This window comes from Aythya fuligula, chromosome 3 (assembly GCF_009819795.1).
Source record: "Aythya fuligula isolate bAytFul2 chromosome 3, bAytFul2.pri, whole genome shotgun sequence".
NCBI lineage: Eukaryota > Metazoa > Chordata > Aves > Anseriformes > Anatidae > Aythya > Aythya fuligula.
The window spans coordinates 61,127,734-61,150,450 of NC_045561.1; the positions used below are offsets into that span (position 1 = coordinate 61,127,734).

At 39.9% G+C, this 22,717-nt stretch overlaps 1 protein-coding gene across 1 annotated transcript in view; it reads right to left on the reverse strand.

Annotated features, from left to right (window-relative positions):
* RNGTT (RNA guanylyltransferase and 5'-phosphatase) overlaps positions 1 to 22,717 on the reverse strand; it is a 179,385-nt gene that overhangs the window by 14,541 nt on the left and 142,127 nt on the right. Inside the window, exon 14 of the mRNA XM_032184677.1 lies at positions 17,218 to 17,284. Within this exon, the coding sequence (XP_032040568.1) occupies positions 17,218 to 17,284 (67 nt within the window). The remainder of the gene's footprint in view (positions 1 to 17,217; positions 17,285 to 22,717) is intronic.

Consider the following 22,717-nt stretch of genomic DNA (forward strand, 5'->3'; position numbering starts at 1 on the left):
GTGTCTGTAAGAAAGCAAGAACCTTTAAATTTTCAAAGACAGGATAACAAAAAAGTCAAACTACAACCATTTTTTAAAACCTCCTCATTTTGAGGGAACAGGATTACCCCTGACTGCTGAGCTCAGAGTTTGCAACACCAACAACCTTGACTTTTGTAGCTCGTCTCACTGGATCAGTTCAGGTGACTGCTGGAACCCCCTAAGCGAGGAAGCTGATAAATGCCTTAATGAAACGCTGCAACAATAAAAACCACAAAGCCAAGAAGAGCCAAACAAATCTATTCAGTAATACCAGAAAATCCAAATAATAACGCAAAGATTTGGTGGGGAAAAAGAGCTGTGAAAGCCACGTTAAGGCTTTTTCATTGTATTTTTCTTTCTTCTGTGATTTCAATTAGAAGGAAAACAGGCTCTTAGCTTTTTTCATTCCTGATACATCACAACATAAACTGATTAATGGCTACTGGCTTAATGCAGACTTTCAAAAATCAGCTTTGATCAAAGAAACTGCTGTGGTCTAAGTCCTCATCTGCCCTACCTCACTTCTCGACTGCCTTTCTAGTGCTGAGCTGGCTCGAACTCCCTCCCCTTCTCGAGTAGTTTACCTTTAACTTCAAAGCCTAACTGGCTTTGAGGCTTAAATCACAGAAATCTTTATTCCTCCTTCTTCAAAAGCAATTAAAGATGTTCGCTATAATATGACCTGCTATCTAAAAATCGTTGTGGGATTACAGAACGGAAAGGGCTGGATAGGGAAGCTAATGGTGGCTGAGATGCTGCAAATGGCTCGATGGTGCCCGTCAGCTGCTGGGGTCAGTCACCTCAAAGGAGGGTAAGCAAGGGCTAATCCATCACTAGCACAAATTTGCTGGTAAATGAGGCAACGGAGGGGTCCTTCCTGCTCTCCCTTTGTTATTGAAGAATCTGCAGATTCAGGAAGACAGATTTGCAGGGACAGCACCGCGATGGATGTGGGGTGGAGAGGTTGCTGTCATCACAAGGTGGCAGAGCGCACAGGTACACGCAATGGTCACAGCCTTGCAAGAGTCACAACTGGCTTCAGATGACTTTACCAGACATGGTCTGAGATACCACTGAACTTTTGGGCTGTTTGGACAGAAACATTTCTAGATAATTTTTTTGTTCGTTTGTTTGAGTGGAGTTTTTTTACCATCAACTAACAGGGTTACAACTCTGAATGGTGAACTCTAACAAAATTCGCATTTGGAACTTGAAACTGCCAAACCCCTGAAAGAGAGGAAATTTGGAAATGCCCACTCTAGACGAGCACATTTGTCCTGGCTTTGCTCACAAACTTTGACTTTATTCAGCAAACCAGCAGCAGCTGCCAAAGGCAAGCAAATCCAAGAAAAGTCGCTTGGGTTTTCTAAGCAGATGTCCTTTCCAAAAAAACCTCCTCAGACAGCTCTGGTCTGCAAACGCTTCCTGATGGGCTGATTCTTAAACCCTCCAGAAATCGGAGAAATTAGAATTTGAGCACTGTGCTCAAGTTTTGTTTGAGCGGCCATCCTCCTCCACCTGAGGCCCAAGGCTGAAACAACATTAGTGCTGTAAAAAATACAGTTTAAGAAATTTGATTTGCTTCCCGCATGATGTAACAGCATTACAAGTAACATCATAAACCCATTCTAGAGACGGCCAATGTCACAATCAATCACTGAATGGCCCAGCCAGGAAGGACTTGGAAGAAATAAATTCCTAAAGGCTTTTCCCTACAAGAACAGGCAGTGCTGGAAGGAGCTAAGGAAAGAGGAAAGAAGAGCAAATGGCACTGGCAACTCTGGTCATCTCAAAGTGTATTTTTCTACATTAAACCAACTTCATTAGGATTCTTTAGATAAGGATTTTTATATACATAATTCTACAGTTGAAAAGCCCGAAGTAAAAAGGAGCTGATTTGTCAGACCAGAGCGCGCACACTAGGGAAAACCCAAATTGAAACCGAAAGCCCTGTTTTGTAGGTTCCTGCTATAACTGCTAATTACTAATTACAGATTTTTCCTTAAAGTTCTGAATGAAATATTAACAAGCTAGTAATTAAGCTTTTATTCAGAGTCTGTTTGCTTTAGTGTTAACTTCGGTAGTTTAAGTCCAAAACCTCTGACTCACTGATCTCTAAATGTCCTTCTAAATTATTCAGAGATGTCCTTTGTTTTCCTGCTGTTGAAGTTCAGTTACTCCAAAACCTTTTTCTGTGCATTAATGGCAGCCAGAGTGTGACCAGTGGAAAGAGAGCGTAATGATGTAGAAAAATACAGTGAGCAGCATCTTGCATTACCGTGTAAAAGAAAGCATTATTGTCTCTGATTTTGCTTTTGTATATTCCTGTACACTGTTTCTGCTGTAAACCAGCCTCTTCCCTACATCCCACCCATGTTTATTCACAGATTGTGTGTGTAGAAAAGAAACGGTTTAATACTCAGTTCATCCACTGCTACGGTGGTCAGCAACCAAGCCTGGCTAGCCATGACCCACTAACGAAACGAAGCAGAAGCTGGGCTGCACTTGGCTGTATCACCATTAAATTACACCTAGATAGGCTAACACATGACACTAATTGGGCATTTCATTTCTGGTGCGACGCAGCGTTAATATGCAGGCAGCGGGTGGCTCCCCAAGGCAGAGCAGCCCGTGGACGACATAAATACCTCTCCGAAAAGCTGCCTGCGGGTTGGCAGACCTGGAGCGAAGAGCTGGACTAAGAGGCTCTGTTTTCTTACAGCCTCATTCCCTCCTACTGGGTCTTGGATGACCCAGTGCAAAAAAGCCCGTGGATGACTTTTGCAGAGCTGAACAGAGAGAAATGTCCTCCAGCAGAACTGGGGTGTTTATTTCCCTCCGGTGCCAATGCTGACTTCTCTGCCTGATGCAGGAGGAACAGATAAAAAATCCCACAGCAGCGCCTGTACAGGACCAGCGCAGCGCCTCATGAATCTACCAACTGAGAACACACTCAAATATTTTTTATTACAACACATTAAGCTAAAATCAATAGATTCATTTACTGAAACAAATTTAATACTTCAGCTAATCAAGAGAAAGTAACATTTTTCTGAAAAGAAGTGACATTTCATTACAGCACTCAGTTGTAAAGTCACTGGCAGAAATTTTTCAATGTACCAATTAAACAGTAACTCAATGAAGTTAGTAACATAAAAAGCAATATTGCATATTTACAGTTTCCTCCCCAGTAAATGCAAACATCTCTAGCTCCTCGCAATACCAACAGAACGTCCACACAATGCTTCTAACAACGCCGCCACATCTTTGATTTCTCCTTTTCAAATACTTCTACGTTATTTTTCCCAAAGATGTAACATGCTATTTTCTCTACAATCAACCTTTTTTCTTTTTTTTCCCCCCCTTTGGAGAGAAGCAGAAGTGGCATTTTGAAAACTTCAATTTGCTGAAATATAATAGCACCACTGAGCTCCGTTGTTCTTCACTTTTATTCTCACTTTATGCTAGGAAGATAGAGCTGCAGTAGTTTCACTGTTGTCAAACAAAAGTAAATAAATAATGTTTTTGTTGACTATTACATAACAAGATACTGCATCTCTATTATTAAACTGAGTTTTAGTACACATTCCTCTTTCTCAGATGTGAGAATTTACAAATACTGTAATCATTCTGGAGCACCGCCAAGCAATTATATATGTGAGCCTTGCAATGATACACAGGAAAGTCAATTTGATGAAAAAATTCATTTAATAAAATATTTCACCGCGAGTTATACACATACAGGACTGAATTACTAGCAGGGTGATAGGACAAGGAGTAATGCTTTCAAACTGAAAGAGAGCAGATTTAGATTTGATATTTGGAAGAAATTCTTTACTGTGAGGGCGGTGAGGCCCTGGCACAGGCTGCCCAGAGAAGCTGTGGATGCCCCATCCCTGGAGGTGCTCAAGGCCAGGCTGGATGGGGCTTTGGGCAACCTGGGCTGGTGGGAGGTGTCCCTGCCCATGGCAGAGGGTGGGACTGGGTGGTCTGTAAGGTCCCTTCCAACCCAAACTGTTCTGTGATCCTCAGAATGCAAACAGATGTTCATACCTGATTTTTTGTGGACATACAGTTTCGTTTTTCCCTAGGATTACGGCTTTCCAGCTATCAGAGGCATTCTCCAAACCGTACATGGGCTACTTATCAGCTCCTTGCGTAGGAGATAAATATCCTTTTATTTTTATTTTTATTAGTATGGAATCTCATCTTTTTGCAGGCTGGACAGCCTTTCATGGGCACAATCTATTTTCATTCCACCTTCATCAGCAAACCCTGGGTAAGAGTCACCAGCTTGCTCATCAGAGGTCTAACAGAGCTGAAGATTGAAGGACATCTCAGGTTTTACAGATTGTATTTGAGGATGCAAATGGTGGAAAAAAAATACATTTATGGAAATTTATTAGCAGTAGTGGAAGTGAAATTTAAGCTGCCATGCCAGTGCGTGGGGTATATGACACTGGATCTGCTCACTTGTAGTTAAAACAGCTGTACAACAAGCATTTGTTCTTATTCCTGTCTTTACAAGCAGCGAAAGTACCTGCACCATAACTTCAGGTACTCAAAATTTAGGACCTAGCTTTGTATGTAATCCACTGAGGGACACTGGCACCCCTAAATCGATTTAAGGGACCCAGCGAGGCACCGGCCAGGCTCTGCTCTTGGAGGCTCTCGGATTCCCCCTCTGGAATGAACGATTTTCAATGGGCTATACAGGGAGCCTGTGGAGCACGTGGTGGCTGGAACTGCCCTCCTTTATGGGTATTATAATCAGACAGGATATTATCCACAACCCTTTTTCCTTTGTAGGTTGATATCCTGCATAATTATCTCATTTGATATTTCTTCTCCCTTCTCTGTTATTGTTCGCGGGCCTATTCTTTTCCATTTATCTAAATTTAATCTGCATTTGCCTTTTACTTGCCCTAAAAACAGCGCAGTACCTCTCAATACGATAATTTTTGCCAACTGTTTTTCTCCAATCTTATCGTTATCTGACATTTAAAATATTTCTCATTCATGGTGTTCACCGTGAGCTTTATATACCTTATAAAGAAAGGTCTCAGAAACAATATCCTCGTCTAAGAATTGCCCTGCTATACCATCTCTCACCCTCTGCAACTTCAACATCTTGATTTATTCATGAGTAATTTATTGTAAAGAGATTATCATCTGCATTTTGCAAAGGTACTACAAGTTCAAGCTCATTTATCAAGTGCAACCTCATTTGTTCAGTTCAGACTCAAAATCACTCACCCCTAAAAATCTTACCAAATTTAGATCTATTCTGCCTATTAACTGTTAAAAACAACAGTTTGCTTTCTCTTCCCCCCTCAAGGCTGATCTTGGCTGTTCTCATGGTATTTGTAACCAATTAGCTGTTAATAAATATTTTAAGAAGACCTAAAGACTTTGGACAAGTACCTTACCATTGTCGCATTCTATTAGATTTCTAATAGGGTCTGATTTTTATCATTTTATTTAGAAATTATTTTTCTATCTGTTCTTCCCCCTTGACCATTATCCATCCTACTCCTTTTATTTCATTTGCCTGCACTACCAACAAAAGCCTCTGGTCTAATGCAGAAAGGAAAGACAAAGGCTTGATTTCGAAAACGAGAACAGGTTAATCAATAACAAATATGGCATGAAAAGAGTAATTTCTGAAGGACACAATAAAGACACACGGATTTTGGACACCCCTTTCTCTGAGAAGACACTATCTACAATGAGTTTCCTAAATTTGACTACAACTCTGAGAAGCCTGAGCACATTTGCTGTTTGAGTATTGAATTCTACTCAGAAGAAAATGCAAATGCAATCGCATCGATGGAAACTGAGCGTGAGGATGTCTGCATCAAAGGAAAAACAGTCTGTTTCAACCCAAGCAGAGGAGCTGGCCCCATAAACAGCTGTTAGCAAGGTATCCTCAATTACTCAGAACAAATTATGCTCTCGATATAGACAGGCACACCCAAACAGGTTTCAGGATGCAATTATAGCACGGTAACAGCTGCAGCAACAAATTACCACATTCGAGAGCTTAAAGTCATCGTGGACAAATCATCCCTCTTCTGCACAAGATGATTTTTGTAAGACAGAAGAAAGCAAAACAATGACCGGTGCCAGTCCCAAGTTGCTCACACATGGGAGCCAGAATACTCTCAGACATGGAAGCCTGGGAAAGAACAGCATGACTGAGATAGGGAGGACTACAAAACACTGCTTGCCCCATGACATGGTGAATTTGGCAGTTTCACAATGACCTGTTTGGTTATTCCACCGTGACGAGCACGAGGGATCGATGCAATGCAGATGAGAAATAACCTGCACGGCCTGTGCTTGTTTAGTGCTAAAACAAACCTCTCGCTCCCTGCATCTTCCCCAGCAATTTCCAGTTGGCAGTGAGCAATAACTCCGTGGCTCCGTGACACAACTTCACCCTTCTGTTCAATAAGGAAAAATATTATAAAAAAAAAAAAAACTATTTGCATATTAGCACATGTAAATTTAATAATGAGACAAGCTGCATGTCTTGTTGGTCTATTCTCCCACATGCCTGGTGACAGGACGAGGGGGAATGGGCTTAAGTTGCGCCAGGGGAGTTTTAGGTTTGATCTTAGGAAGAACTTCTTTACCGAAAGGGTTGTTAGACATTGGAACAGGCTGCCCAGGGAAGTGGTGGAGTCACCATCCCTGGAAGTCTTTAAAAGACATTTAGATGTAGAGCTTAGGGATATGGTTTAGTGGGGACTGTTAGCGTTAGGTCAGAGGTTGGACTCGATGATCTTGAGGTCTCTTCCAACCTAGAAATTCTGTGATTCTGTGATTCTTAACATTTACATAGTTTGTTTTTATACCATTGTAAGCACAATCTGCACATCACTTGAAGATCCAGTTCTCCCTATGATTGTACTACTCAGAATTGCAAAGTGCCATGCCTCATCTCAAGCACTCTGCGCAGATTTGGGTGTCACAGTATAACAAGGCCATGAAACTATTACAGAGTGCCCAAAGGAGAGTTACAAAGATAGTGAAGGGTCTAGAGGGCAAGATGTATGAGGAGCTGCTGAGATCACCTGGTTTGTTCAGCCCAGAGCAGAGGAGACTGGATGATGCTCTCACACCTATGTTCTGATTTTTGGGTGGCCCTGTGTGGAGCCAAGATTTGGACTCGATGTTCCTTGTGGGTCCTTTCCAACTCTGGATATTCTGTGATTCAGTTCTGTAGTAAAATATTTAGAAAATTACCCAGAACAGTAAGAAAGCAAATTAATTCTGTATGAAGACAAAAAGAGACACAAAAAAAAAAAACAAAACAAAACAAAAAAAAAAAAAAAAAAAAAAAAAAAAAAAAAAAAAAACAGAAAATCACAAAACCTAAAGCGTGATGACACTTCCATTAGCTACTGCTGGTTTCAAATCTCATTATTTATCAAATGAGACAAAACCAAGAGGTTCAAATCAACCATCCCTAACGTGATAAAGAATAGCTGGTTGGCTTCATCTCACAGGTATTATGACAAAAGTACTCAAAATGAAGCAAAGAAGAAAATATGAATAATGTTAAGGATTAATTTTGAGGGACTTTGCTTCGGAGTCGCTGTGGAACAAGGGACACAGACAAGACTGGAGGAGAAGGAAATTTTACTACTTTTTTTTTTTTTCCTTGCTCTCTTTAAGATTAGTTACGTGGCTCTGAATAATCTATAAACCTCTTACATTTTATAGGCATTCCAGAGAACAGCGGCATCTCTCAGTTTCACTTATGTTCCCAGATTTTCAGGTTAAGGCAGCGAAGGCTCTTTATTCTCAACATACACCACACACTCCATTAAAAAAATCCATACTGTCTCCTTACATAAAAAGAGCTGCAAAATTGCTTCAAAGGAAAAACAAAACCAAACAGCCCTTTCTTCTAAGTAACTACTAGAGTGAAGAAAATGTTTTCTGAAAGAAGACTATAGAATCTCTGGAAGGTAATGCAATTCTAGCCCTCAATGGAAAGAAAGACGCATTTCCTCATATTTTTGATATTATGAGAAAAATCAGTCATTCACAAAGGTAAACGTTTAACAGGAAAAAAAAAAAAAAAAAAAAAAAAAAAAAAGAGATGCTAAGAATGGAAGCGCTGGAAGTAAATGCAGTAATAGTCCAAAGTCCTGCTCTAGGCAGGGCTAACTTCAAGGAGGAGTCAGGCTGCTCAGGACCTTTTCCAGGTAAATTCTGAAAATCTCCAAGGATGGACTTCTCTTCTTGAGACCCAATTTCCTTAACCTTCCCTCCTATGCCTGGTGCTCCATCCTTCCTCACAGCCCCCTGCAGCAGTCACTCCAGATGGGAGACTTCTTTTGCACTGGGGCCTCCAGAACAGCATGCAGTTACTCCAGATGTGGCATCCCAAATGCTCGAGTAGAGGACAAGAGTGGCTTTCCTTGATCTGACAGCTCTGCTGTAGCTAACACAAACCAGGCTATGCTTGGTCTTATCTTTATTTGCCACCAGGACCCTCAGGCCCTTTCCTGCAGAGCTGCTGTGCTGGCAGTCAGCCTCCAGCCTGAACGCCACAGGGGGACGTTTGGTCCCAGATGCAAAACCCAGCATTTGCTTCTCTTAAACTTCACAAGGTTCCTTTGCCAGCACTTTTTTTTTTTTTTAAGCTTTTGGGAAAATGAGGCATTATCATTCTAATTTTCTCTCGCTTGGATGTATTTATATTCCAAAGCACCCAGGAAAAAGAAGGCTTTAAAAATTACAATCTGTTCATTTTTACAATACTCATTATAAGCATTTGAAGATATTTTCTTTCTTAAACTGTTAATACAGAAGTAGAAAACTAATGTATATTGAAATCTACAATCAATTAGCTATTATTTTAATCTTCCCAGAAGGCTTAGCCTACCCTGTGCTTAGCAAGAACAAACTTGGATGGATTTTCAAAAAACCTACTACATGCTGAAACAACAAAAGCTGCCAAAATAACCCAACCCCAACAACAACAACAACAAAAAACCCATAGTCCAAAACCAAGCACCAATTATTCTATCTTATTGGCAGCAACAACAGAAAACTGCAGAGGTAATCTTCTTAATTCTGTGGACTTCTATGGAACACTCTCTACTTGACAAAGAACAAATTTGTTAACTAAATTCATGGGCATAATCACGAGAAAAAGCAAAATGGGGACTATCTGATCCAGCAGAACACAGGGAATTTATGAAATTATAGCTCATTAACATTTTGTTCTTATGGACAGCGATTGTGACAGCATACAAAATAAACTGCCTCATTTTCCCAGCGCTCAGGCAGATTTCCTCGTTGTTATTCTTTTTCTGTTTACATCACCAGTTCCGATGCTGGCGTTTTTTTTAGTATTTTTTATTATTTTGCAGCGTGCCTGCAGAGAGCAAACGTGCCCACTGTACACTGGCACTTACTGTAATATAAACAGACACACAAAATATATTGCTATTAATTTATATTATTAGTGTCTGCAATTGGCAGGCAGGGCTGAGGGCTCCAATATTCCATACACAAACACGTGGGCAGTCAGGACTCCTTGCCCCTAGGTGTTAGCAACTGCTTTTGAGAAAAACTGCAACAAAGAACGGTAACATGTGGAGAAGTGAAAGGAAGTCAAGAGATAAAGAATTAAGCCATATGTTTGTGTGTTTGTTTTGTTGTTGTTGTTGTTTTGTTTTTTAATTTTCAAAATAATAGTTGAAAAGGATGCTATTTTTAAAAAAGGAGCTAAATTTGCTACCTTTAACAAACACAGCTTTGGAATCAGCAGCTCGTGATTTATTGCGAGCACCTTACAACACTTTCTAACTTTCAGTTTGTTCAGTGAATTCTCTCTACCCTCTCCCTCATCTTCTTTACAGGATACAAACTCAATGGGTAGGGCAGTTTTCTACTTCCTTAGAGTTGTTTTTTTTTTTTTTTTTAATGCTATCACTGTTCCTCAGTTTTAGTTTTGAGTATGTTCAGACGTTAAGTGATCTATCACTTAATAACTACATCAAACAAACCTGTATTTCTTGTGAGCAACCAGAACCTACAGATAAATCCCCGGTTCTTTTTTCTCAGGAACGTCTCAGTCCAGAGGTTCTAGGGCTGCATTTGCCTTTTTCCATGGCTGCACCAAACCCACTTCTCTTAGCTCCCCTGTAAACAACCACTGCTTTTTCAGAGACACATCACTGACAAATGAGGAAGCTTCAGAAGATGGCAGATGTGCCTGTTTCTGTGACTGCATATTTTTATACTTTATTAGGTTTCATCCTAGCCTATTACCTACAGCCAAAGTTCAGTCGCTCCCTGGGCTGCTTCTCTTTTGTCCTGGCGCTGCTTTCAGACTGTCATCATCAGGACATGAACCAGTCCATGAATCCTCAACTTCTGTACACGTAATCCTCAACCACACTAAACTCCTCAGTAAAATTATTAACTTATTAAAATAACTAAGCACGTTCTCAAGATTAATTCTGGGGTAGCTCCACCAGTGATACACGGCCTGCCTGACAGAACCACACACGCTAATAACTGATGGTTATGGTAATGGTGACAAGAGGGAACTGCAAAGATACGACAAGGTAACCACTTATTTTCTTTGAGTTGAAGGTGTGATATTCTTATGTTTTATTCTACCGCATTTGATCTCACGTAAAGTGCACTAACAGCACAAAATAACACAGGGAGCAGCAGCCGAAGCAACACTCAGATTACGACTTCACGGTGATAAACTAGAAATCCTTTCCTGCTGTGGCACTGCAAGCAAGTACCTCTGTCAATATTTAGCAAAGGCCAATAAGCAATGCCTCATGTAATTAGAGTACCAACATACCATTACTGTCTACCAGCAGGCACAGAAGGAAAACTTTTAGACATATTTTGCTGAAAGACCACACACACGACGCTGTTTTTGTGGAGCTCTGTCAGGACAGGAATTGAGTGGATGGGGAAAGGTGCACTAACCCTACTCCTAAACTTCCAGACAGCCTGAAGAGCTGTACACCCTACCAAGGCTCTCCACATCTGCCCTTTTGTGATTAGACTGGGCAGAGGCACTCCACCGAGCTCGCAGATCACACTAATTGGAAGGAGAAGCCACTGTCACCCTGGGAGGGAAAACAGCCCAGCTTAATCTACCTCAAGAAAAGCTCTATGGAAAGCACCTCTTTCACCAAGTCATGCCTTTGTTGTCTTCTTTTTTTTTTTGAAAAGATTGCTTTGAAAATTGTGGCCAATCACTTCAGCAATCACCTACAGCTGGTCGATCTCGCTGAAGGAGTCACAGACGAGGTCCAGCCTGGTTCTCAGACATGAGTTCATCCTCCGCGTCTGAAGAAAGGTGAAATAGCCACGCTGAAGCTGCTTCAGCTCTTGAGAACACTGCAGTAAATTCTCTGAGTCACCGGTCAGCTGCCTGCAGATCTCACAGTAAAGGTGGACAGATCTGTGCCTGGAGGGTCTTGCTGGTGCTGAGGCGATCAGAGAAATGATCCTGAGGCAACCACCTGAGATCCTGAGGCAAGAAATGATCCTGAGGCAAGGCCTCTCCCCGTGAGGGCTCTGCTCTGCTTTACCATGTTTCAAGTTAAAAGCGTATTTGCTGAGGGAAAATTAGACGGTTGGGTAAATAACAGCTTGGGACCAAACTGCAGTCCCAAAGTGTAGGTGGGAGGTTTAGCCAGCTCAGCCACACCGCCCCGCAGTTTAATAAAACCTCAGATAATGGCTACCGAGCTGCAGGTCGTGGTACAGAGCTCGATCCTTTACTAGTCCTTGACAGGAAGATTGCTCTAACTTCGGCAGAAAATCCCCCGTAAGCAAACCGAAAACTTTCACAATCTGGGCAGAGAAGCGAAATATTAAGAACCCGTCGCTATTTCCAAACTACGCTCTGCACCGCTACCCGCCCTCACATCCCACGAAGTGGAACAATTCTATTTTGAACAAAGTAGTATTTATTACGTAACTTTTTAATAACTACTCTTAAAATACTAAAAATAAAAGAGCGGTAATTAATCTTTATTTAAATGGTAATTTACTGTGTTAAGAGCCCAAAATGAAACTAGTCATTAACGCAATAGTAAAGACTGCCAGAAGCTTCATTACTGATTAATAATGGGGAACACAGCGTACTGAACAGCTTCCCCTAATCCAAGGAGCAACTCAGAACTGAACTGCACAAACTTTCAATCCTCATAAATTGGTGAAGCGATAGCAGTTCCTCTATAGAATTTATAATTAGTGGATATAGTGTAGCTAAGTTCTCATCCTGATCTACATTGACTAAATCTCTATTTGAAAAGCCATGGGCCATGCATGTTATAAAGACTTCTTGTTCTGTAAATAGGTTAAAAATCCCATAACGTACCCTTCCATCACTATTATGTGACTATTATGTATGCTGGAACATAATGACATTAGTTACTTCTAACCACAACGTTTGTATGATAAAATTTTTGATCAGCTTCACTGTTCGTAAAAGAACACTAACAGTAATTCATATAAATAGATTTAAGAAAGTTTGCCAGCTAATGTCAACTGATGTCATCCTGTCATTTCATCCGCTTTCTTGTCCAAGAAATATTTAATAAAAGTGACCATATAAGAACCCAAAGCAGTGCAAATTACTGAATTGTTCCAAAGTTCATAGAATGAATGCAGATGAATATGACAGTGATTACCAACACAGCTACCTAAATGGGAAGAGATACAAAAAGCAAACATATTTATGTTTGAAATTGTCCTAGAGCACCTTTGAACAGATGCTAGAATCAAACAGTCATTTAGAATAATTTAATTCAGAAACAAAAAAATAAGAACTACCGTATATTAAACCAATTCCTTTAATATAACCTTAAAGGGCAGTGTCTTGAAAACAAAATGGGAATTCATTGCCACAGCAAATTTGACTTTCAAATCGTTAATTCACTTAGTGCTCTCACCAGCTAACCGGAACAGCCATTGCTTTTATGAGCTATTGAACTTACCGAAACCCACTGAGTATTACTTCAGAACAAGAGCAACCACAAACTTCATGCAGTAACTTAAAGATTTGCATCATTAATTCTGTTCAGAGTAGCAACATACAAAATCTTATGGTGTCTACAAACAGGCATAGAATATTACATTATAGAAAAATTCCAGGCAGATCCCTCTAGCCAGAAAAACACTCTTTTTTTCACATCTTCTAATCTAACTGCTACTAGATACAGGATTCAAAAACTTCAGGAGTGAATGCTTCACATTCCTTTTGTATAATGAAGCACAGAGATCAAACATCTATCAAGCACTACCACTAATATCTCTGAAAGCAAGCCAGGAGATAGGTAATTTCAGTTAATCTTACCAGTTCATCTATGTCTCAGAAACATTATAAATATTAATATATATAAATATTAATGAATTACTGCATATGAGGAAAAAAGACATAGAATAATCATCTCTAGAAGAGGCATCAGTATTGCGAAACCATTTCACAGACTTGCCATCTCTAGCCTTCATCATCAAAGACACTGGTACAATTATCTTCCTGTACGGTCCTGGAAAATCAAAACTTCTGTGCAATTGCAAACAAACACTTTGATAAGGAGGTTCTCTCTGCAATCTTTTAAATGTACGTAAATTGAAACATGAATTTATGAGTACTAACATGGCAGGTTATATGTTTACTATGAATATTTCAAAGAGCTGGTAACACTCCTATTTGTCCTACTGAAAGTGCACTAAAAATGCATTGGAAGTACTGTTGTAAAAATAATGGTTCACTTAGAGCAATAAATCTACACTGACAGAGGAGTGTAGTGGTTTGGGGCACTCCTTAATGCACACGTTTGGCAAGAAATGCCATATCTTAATAGAAGGCCTTAATACTTCGGATGTTTGCAAATGAACGTGACTTGGTAATTTATACATCGAGAGAGACCAATCCATCACACAGTGAGCAAAAGCAGATCCAAATAAAAGGTTGCAAAGACTCTCCCTTATATATAAATATTCCAGGACAAAGTTTGGTTCACAAGTCTTTTAACTGATGGCACCATTAGCAACCACGTATGAAAAACCTAAAAACCGCTAGAGGAATAATGAGAGAAGCTTGTGTCAACAGTTCCAAGGGACCAGTGCACACTTCCAGAGCACGCACATTTTGTTTAGCAGCACTGTCTCTTAACCTGAATTATTATTCCCCACTTTTGATGCTGAATATCTCTGAGAAGTTGCAGCCTCATCACTCAGTTCTGCTGCTGTCGGGTGGCTGACATTTTCTAGACTCTCCAAGCAATCAGATAGGAGTCTGAATTAAAGAACCGCATTGTGTTTGTTAGCTGTGCATCATTTCCTGCTTGCAAACCACATAAGACATGATCCTGAGACAAATGAGGACTTCAGGATTACCTTTAGCACCAGAAATGAAACAAAGCAGTGTGCAAATACATGCCCATATATGCACCTATAGCTCCAAAAATAAACATTACTCTTTAGAGAGAGCAGCCACGTGGAATTAGCTTGTTCAAACACGTCTCTATATTCTACACTAATTTAGCAGATAATAAGGTTTGTTTTCCCTAGGTGGTAACTGAAAGTTATTTTGAATATCCAGATTGCCTATTCTGTGGCAAACGCAATATTTAGGATGAGACTACAGCAACATAAATTACAAAGTCTAATATGAACGCACTCAAATTAAATGTATATCAGATATTTACCAAGCATTACACTATATATATATGATATGAACAGAAAATATTAAAGAAAATATAATTGAGCCTCTATCTTTAAAATTGTGCCATTGCCTACCTTATAAAATGCAACAAGAGAAGCACAGAAGGATACTAAGAATTTAAATGGTGTTGATTGCAGATGTTGAATGGCTTGGAGACAGGGAGCAATTACGAGATTTGCATAGAGTAAGTTTTTGTAGCTTGGAAAATACAAGACTGGGGGTGATGTGAAAGAGAGGATAAAGTCATGCAGAGAATAACCACTCTAATGGCTAACCATTTCTCCTGACATAAGGCTTAGGTTGAACCAAACTGAAGTATCACTTTAAAAGAAATAATACTATAACTCGTAATCACAGTATGACTTTGAATATTGAAAATGTAGTGAAAAATCACTCAGGCACATTCAGAGAAGAAGATCCAACAAAAGTTGCACAAACATGCAGGTACAACTTCCACCAGAGAAGCCCCTGGATGCAAACTGCAGGAAACTGGATGCATGCATTGCATATGTGCTGGTTTTGCACTCTTTCCCTACTCACAATATGACACACAGTCCTGCAGTTTGATCCTGCACAGGATCTGCTCTGGAGGTGTGAGCAGAAGGGCCTCTCCTTGGCTGCAAGTGAGGGTGACGGTACTGCTGTGAACTGGAAGTGGCTGCAGAGTGCAATAGTGAATTTACAAAATCTTCCCAGCCATGCAGAACTGCCCCCCTCGTTTTGCTGCTCATTATTAGAAGTGGATGAGGTAGGTGAGGGTGGGAAGGGGGCCTAATTTGGAAGGGAGAACAGTATGAGAAGCTGGTTGTATCGTGCCAGTCGTTTTTCCATGGAAGGACAAAATATTTCCACTGCTGCCTGGGCGACCTGCCAGGGCTCTACCTCCTCTCCTCAGCCTAGCAATTACACTTACACAGCACTCCGAAAGAGAAATGCTGTCACATCTTGGAGAACACCTACGATTAGTCATTCAAGGCAGGGTTAAGCTCCCTGATTAACTCTGGGAAGGGAAGCTGAGGGAAGTAACTCCTAAGAGATGACTGTGAGAGAGGCCAGTTCCTAAAACTAAAAATAATATAAAAAAAAAAAATAAAAAGGAATAATCACTCACCTCAGGCACTTTCACTCCTTAGCTGCTTATGGATAAAGGATAATATCTTACCAGGATGGAGCCTAATGGCAGCCCTCACAAAATTGGCATCCATCTCAAAGGAGGACTGACCTTCACTGGGTTGACAACTGCCAGATTACCCACCCAAAGGTGTAGTTTATAGAGGTGTAGGTTATTAAAACAGATTATCTTTTATTCCAGAGACGACAAGGTGATTACACTTAGCTTTGTGGACCAAGTGAGTTTAGACTCCCTCGGTATCTTTTTGTATTTTTTATGTTTGTACCTTTTATTTACTTATACAAAGCATTTAAACAAGTACTATTATAAAAGGGTTGTCACAAAAAAATAGTTGATTTGGGAAGAAACTTCTTGCAACACAAGGTTTCATGCCAAAAACATTTTGGATTGTTTGATTATCAAACTGAGTAATATACATGTAGGAACTGGGAGGACGAAAAGCAAGCATATGTTCTTTTGAAGCAATTTGAAAACAGTACCAAGGCTGAAGGTAGGGCACACATTTGAGTTTTAGAAATTAAATTTCATTTTGGTGTAAAAATAATAAGGCTTTTAAAATTGAGAGGCACAAGAGTGTACACTCAATGGAGGGTACAACATTGCCAAGAGTGCAGGATATATAGTAATTAGTGGTATCACTCGGGACACAAGAGCATTTCGGCATTCTAAAATAGAGATCATGTTTCCACATCCCACTGTAATGACTGACATGCTAATGCCTATCTCTCTTTCCTAAGGAAAATCCCAGCGATGCTCATCAGAAGCAGACCGTATATCCTTGTAAGACATTTTTGTTTGCAAGTGACTTGAAAATAACTAATTAGCAACTGGCAATTAGAAATGTGAAACTATTGTAGTTCAACTGAAGGAAAAGAAACAGTAAGTCACACAAGACAAATGATCTTCCAGCAATTGTATGAGCCTCTCATAATAAATCCAATAATACTGGGAAAACAATCTGTGCTTTTTACTGCAGTCCTTCCCTGTCAAGGATCACTTGAAGAATTACAGAGTTCCAAAGTGGCTTTGTTTGAAATGTCACTGACAAGGTAACCTAAAAGAACATTTTACTTCTCATAATTAAACCAGAGTCAAAATTAATCAAACGACAAGAGGAAAAAACTAAACTTCTTTGACAAGTTAAGTACGCAGTATGCAGTTGTAACTAAAATAAAACCCAGAATATGGTAAACAACACAAAAACTGCACTATTTCGCATTATTCTTGCTGGAACTGTATCGATACACTTGAATTACTCTATATTAAGACTGAAAACATACAGAAGTGAAATCAGTTAAATGGCCCCTTCCCCCCTACTCGTTAATCGTACCTTAATTTGTGCAAAAGGTCTGTCAAAGTTTCCAACATAAAGAAGACCAACATTCTGGGTGAGTAGCCTAAAAAAATGGAAAAAAAAAAAGTCTTTTAAGATATCACTTTATATCCATGAACTTTTTGCATCCCCATTAGTTGTTCCTGGAGTTCATTATGATAGCAAGAGCTACCTTTGCAAACACAATTACGCAACTCTACTTGAACAAGTACAAGAAGGAAGGACGCATTAAAGATGGATATGCACTGGTAATTTGTGTTTACTGTGAAGAAGCTCTTCAACAAAATAATTTCACAGGCTCCTTTGTGAGGAACGTCACTCAATAAGACACAACAAGAACAGCAGGAATGTACCGTATCTATTTATTGGAGAACTTAGAGACAAAGAGACAGCAAGAGCACAGGCTAATAATAAATACATTCAGCAGGCCTAAGAGTTAACAAAGATTAGGACAAATAAAAGCATGCACAGTATTATAAAGACATCACTAAAAGAAGAGAAATAATGGAGAATCTCTGCTGTGTTGTCTAAGGGCTTCCTAAATACAAAGAGCACTAGATCTGGTTTGTGCTAGTTCTTCTCTTCAACTATAGAGTCCTTACGGGCACTACCAAGATTCAAAGGGGTAGTGGGATAAGTTGACTCGAACGTGGGTGCTTTTTAACAAGAATTACCTTGATTTCTGCAGCTACTGGGCAAGTCAGTGTTACTACTACACCAACTCCCAATACCAGGGGGCCATTAGGAGGCCACTCCTAAGAACAGGAAGACGAGCCCATCACTGACGGAAGGCGCCCAGCTGAAAGTGCATGAGATAGTTGTGCTGTTCAGACTGGACTACTGCTATTATCCCCTCACTAAGCAAAGGCAAAAGGTGTCTCTCTTCAATAAAATTTGTATTTTAGGCATGCATATCATGTATATATCTTTAATTCATAGTGAGCTACATGGTTTGTTTGTTTTTCTGCATATAATCTGGTTGTCATTTTCAACTAATTTCTCACCATTCTCAACTCTATTTTTAAAAACAAAAGGAAATATAAACGTAGATGACAGTGACTTGTTCTTTTGACCTTCAATCCACACAATGAACACATCTTAGCATGATTTTGATTCTTCCCAGTTCTGAAACTGATACGCTTGACCTTAAAACTGGTTCACTAACAGTGGGAATTGGTGGAACTCAGCAAAATGGCAAAGTCGAAACACTCAAGTATATAAAACAGATTGCAAGACGTGGTGTCAAGCCGTGTATCATCTTCAAAATCCTTTTGTAATTAGATACTGTATACAAAAATATCCTGGGTATTGACGGAAATACCCAAAGGAAGGAAAGACTAGTGAGGATCAGAGCAAATCAGTCATACCATGGACAGGTAAGCGACCTTCTCACTTTGCCCATTAGTGCGCCTGCTCTGGAAGCCCTGTACTGTTTTGCAATGGTTCTGCAGTATTGACATACAGAAGCCAGGATGAGCATGTCAAATTCATTTTCACTCACAATAAGTTAAATTCATTTAGAACACAGGTCTCTGGAGTTGAAAAAGCCACTGTATTGATCAAATCTTCTCCTAGGAGTATAAAGGAAATTCAGAAAATATTTAAGGTTTCTCTAAATGAAAAGAAACATGTGAAGTAATCAGTGAAAAAGGTTAAAAAGAGAATCCATAGAAAGGATTTGGGGTATGCCACCATATAAGAGGCAACTAAATGCAACAAAGTATTCTTAAAAAAAAATAAATAAATTATGTGTAGTTTTGTTAAGGCAAAGAAAGAAAACAAGCCAACAAATGACGCCAATTACACTTCTAGTACGGGACCAAAAAAAGAGAAGTGATATACAGTGTGATTCTTCTCACGTGGTTATTTTTTATGTTGTTTTCTGTACTGGAAAGAAATGACAGATCATTATAAATTTGAGTCTTTATATGGCTTTATTTAAAGGTAATGAACAGCTAGGGAACCTTAAAACTGGTCTTTTCTGAATACAACATAGCTGTCCCTACTTAAATTGCCATCCCCTGGTGTACATCCAAAGCCAGCAAACACACTGCAAAGATTACCTTCCTTTTATGACCGATAATGACACAGAAGTACAAGCTTATTACTATTTATTCACCTTTTACCACCTCAGTGGAAATGTGTTTCACTTAAAAAAAATTTGATCTGTATTCACAAGTCACTTCAAAATTCAATGCGATGTTGGGAAATTTTTAGGGAAGTGCAAGTTACTTGTATCTCACTTAAATGAAAGGACACATTCTTCAGTTTTCACAATTCCTCTCGAGTTCTGCAGTTCGGAGTCATAACCACAAAGCCAGTCCGTCTTCCATACCATAAGTACTCATGGTTGAAACGAGCATCCCAAAATGAACACAACTTCATGTCCTGAAATATTCCCCCCTGCCCCAAACAGCCTGAGCAATCAACACATTCCAAGCCTCATGACTAGTATAAACACTTTTAGGGTCATTATGCCAATGCCTTCTCAAAACCAGAGCTGTTTCTTATCTAATTTCTCATTTTCACAGTTCTGCTCTCCAAACCACATGAGCAGTCCCCAAGCCCAGCACTGCCAACAGCTGGACTTCACTGTCTGAGATCAATACCAGCCTAGGAAACCATTGCATTGGTTTCACAGTCCAATGATCAGATTTGGACTTCACATTCAAATAATTACCTTAAAATTACAAGAAATAATCAAAAAAGCAAATGTCTACAGGCACTTCAGTACATACACGGACTTTTACTTTAAAATATGCAGCAATATACAAAGTTGCCTAAACTAATCATATTAATTTACAGATTGCAGTGTATTTTATTTGCAGTATATTCTGTTCAATACATTATCAATACAGTGTTTTGGGTTTTTTTTTTTGGTAAGTAATAATAAAATAGAACAAAAGTATGAAATGTCATTCCAAACAGCAGCGGTTCTTTCAGATGTGCTGTCCATACAGAGAATTACAGTCCCTGTCCTCCCGTCCCATATACCAAATTGAGCAACCATCCATCCAGACATGCCTATTAGGGCTGTATAAAAACACCAGAAAAAAAAAAAAAAAGTATGGGGACCATTTCTGACTTTTGGCAAAATAATGCCAAGGTCACACAGGGCTTTCCAGTACCAAGAAAACGCTGTCGTATAGTTACCACCAAGCGACCTGTTTTCTGCCTTCAAAATCCGAGATTTGGCCTCTTCTGTGACCCAAAGCATGGCTGCGTTTTGAAAACCCCAGCTGTAGGAGCCAGGCTTCATGTGCCCATGAAGGATGCTGACTGCAGGATCAGTCAGGAGTGAGTGTGGTAGGACACAGAGATAGAAAAGAGTGGTGGCGACAATGATGTGAGGGGGTGAATACAAACAAGTAGAAAACAGGATTAAGGGCTGGGTGAAAGGAAACTGGGAATAAGGAGGAGTGAGACAGCAGGGAATCTGGAACAAAAGAGTGAGTGGACTGTCTGGATCCTAGTGCTGCTGTGCGGAGCGTGGGCTTCCAGAAAGGGGCATGCAGAGCAATGCAGGAGCAGGGGTGGAGCCAGGAGCCGCTACCTCTCACAGGAGCAAGTTACTGCAGGTGAGCCGAACGCGGTAACTTGCTCCTGTGCGAGGCAGCAGCTCCTGTGCTTGCTCTGCTGCGAGACCCGTGGGGCATCGTGCGGGGACACAGGGGCAGCGCTGAGACTCGCAGCTCTAGCACAGAGGGCGGGCAGGCCGGGGACATGGAGAGCACGGAGAGAAAAAACCCAACGCGCGCGGCAGAGGGGCTGAGAGGAGGTAAGGTACATGGCATCAGGGAGGTGGAAATGCCACAGTGAGACACGAGCAGGCAGATGGGCCTGAGACATCTGTTTTTTCAAGATGAAAAGCTGCATGAAATAAAGCAGCAGGAGGCATGCAGAACTGCCTACAGCTACGCTCCGGTTATTAACTACCCGTCTGAAACAGGAGATGCAACTTCTCCCTTGATTTTCCTCAGTAACGTTCATCAAAATCCAACTTATGACAATCTATCAAATGGTATCTTGCAGGATCTGTATCAGGCGATCCTAAAATGTATCTTGACAGCCATCGTGGTTGATGAATAGTTCAATACTTCACATAACTCACTGGATCCTGTACTGCTTCTGTACTGCTGGTTTTATCCTTGACTGTTGTCTGCTTTTCCACTGTCTTGCAACCACCTGGAACACCCTTGGTGTCTGCATGGAAGGAATTTCACCCTAGTAGATACTATTAAACAAAAATAGCATTGATTTCATTGATTAACAGGATTAAGATACATGCTCTAATTCCATTTTACAGTCAGAAGCAGTTACAGGTGGCTAAAATGGGACTGAGGATCTGATCTAACCACTTCATCATGCACATGCTGCCAAAAGACATTTGCAGTCTTCACAGAGGTTGCTGGTGAAAAGGTTTCAGTCCTGAGAAGCTGTGTACCAAGCATGGACTGGGTGTGAAACAAAACTGAATGAAAAAAAGCGATCCTGGCGCTCAGCAGTGCTACTGACCCTTGAGCACAGCCATACCTCTACTGCTAAGAGTATCTCTGCATATGCATTAGTGAATGATTAAGGCTGGAATGAGAAAAAGAAAAAAAAAAAAAAGATGTTTAAAATGTAAATTAGACAGTCAGATAAAATTTTAGGAAAATCAATGTGACCACTCTCTCATGCTAAACTCCCACACTTAAAATAACTATGGAGAAGGGATTAATATTAGTTATTACCTGACCAATTTTACATTTTAAAATATACCTTCTCTCTGATAAGCACATACAAAGAATTTCATTGTTATGCTCTACGTATGCTTTTAACTATCTGTAAAAATCTCTCCTGATACATTGTCACATTTTAGGCAGAAATGACTGTTTTGAGTTAAAAACACAAATGAACAACTGCCCTGAGAGCAGAAGCAACCCTTTGTGAGTTCAATAACTACACTTCCCAAAAGTATTTGAATGGCTTTGACGCATACCTTCGAAGATAAAAGTAACTTTTATACGTAATTTTACAAATTTTGTATTCCATTATACAAACTAATTATTTCAGAGCTATGACTAGAGCACAAATAAAGCACCAGGGCACAGAAGAACAGCTGTCATATCCACACAATCTTGCTGATGTCTTCTTAATAATACAATAAGTATACTACATTTATCCTGTGTTCACTTAAACTGCGAGGGACAACAGCACACTGTGCTGCAGTATCTTAACCACAAAAAAGAAACAGCTTCTTAGTCTCCTGAACTATATTTTTGTATTCTACTACAGCAACATTACAATTATAGTTTGCTTCTTGTTCAAGCCAATCATTCCCTATTGCTTTTCAACTCTTAGGATGTATTTCCTTGGAGCATCAAACTCAAGGAAAATGCAACAAAAAAATCAGAAAACCATGAAAAGGGAATTATAAAAATTGATACTCTGAAGAATTAATGTTTTTTTCAAGTTGAATAAAGTTAATTATTTTATTAATTTGTCTCAAAGGCTG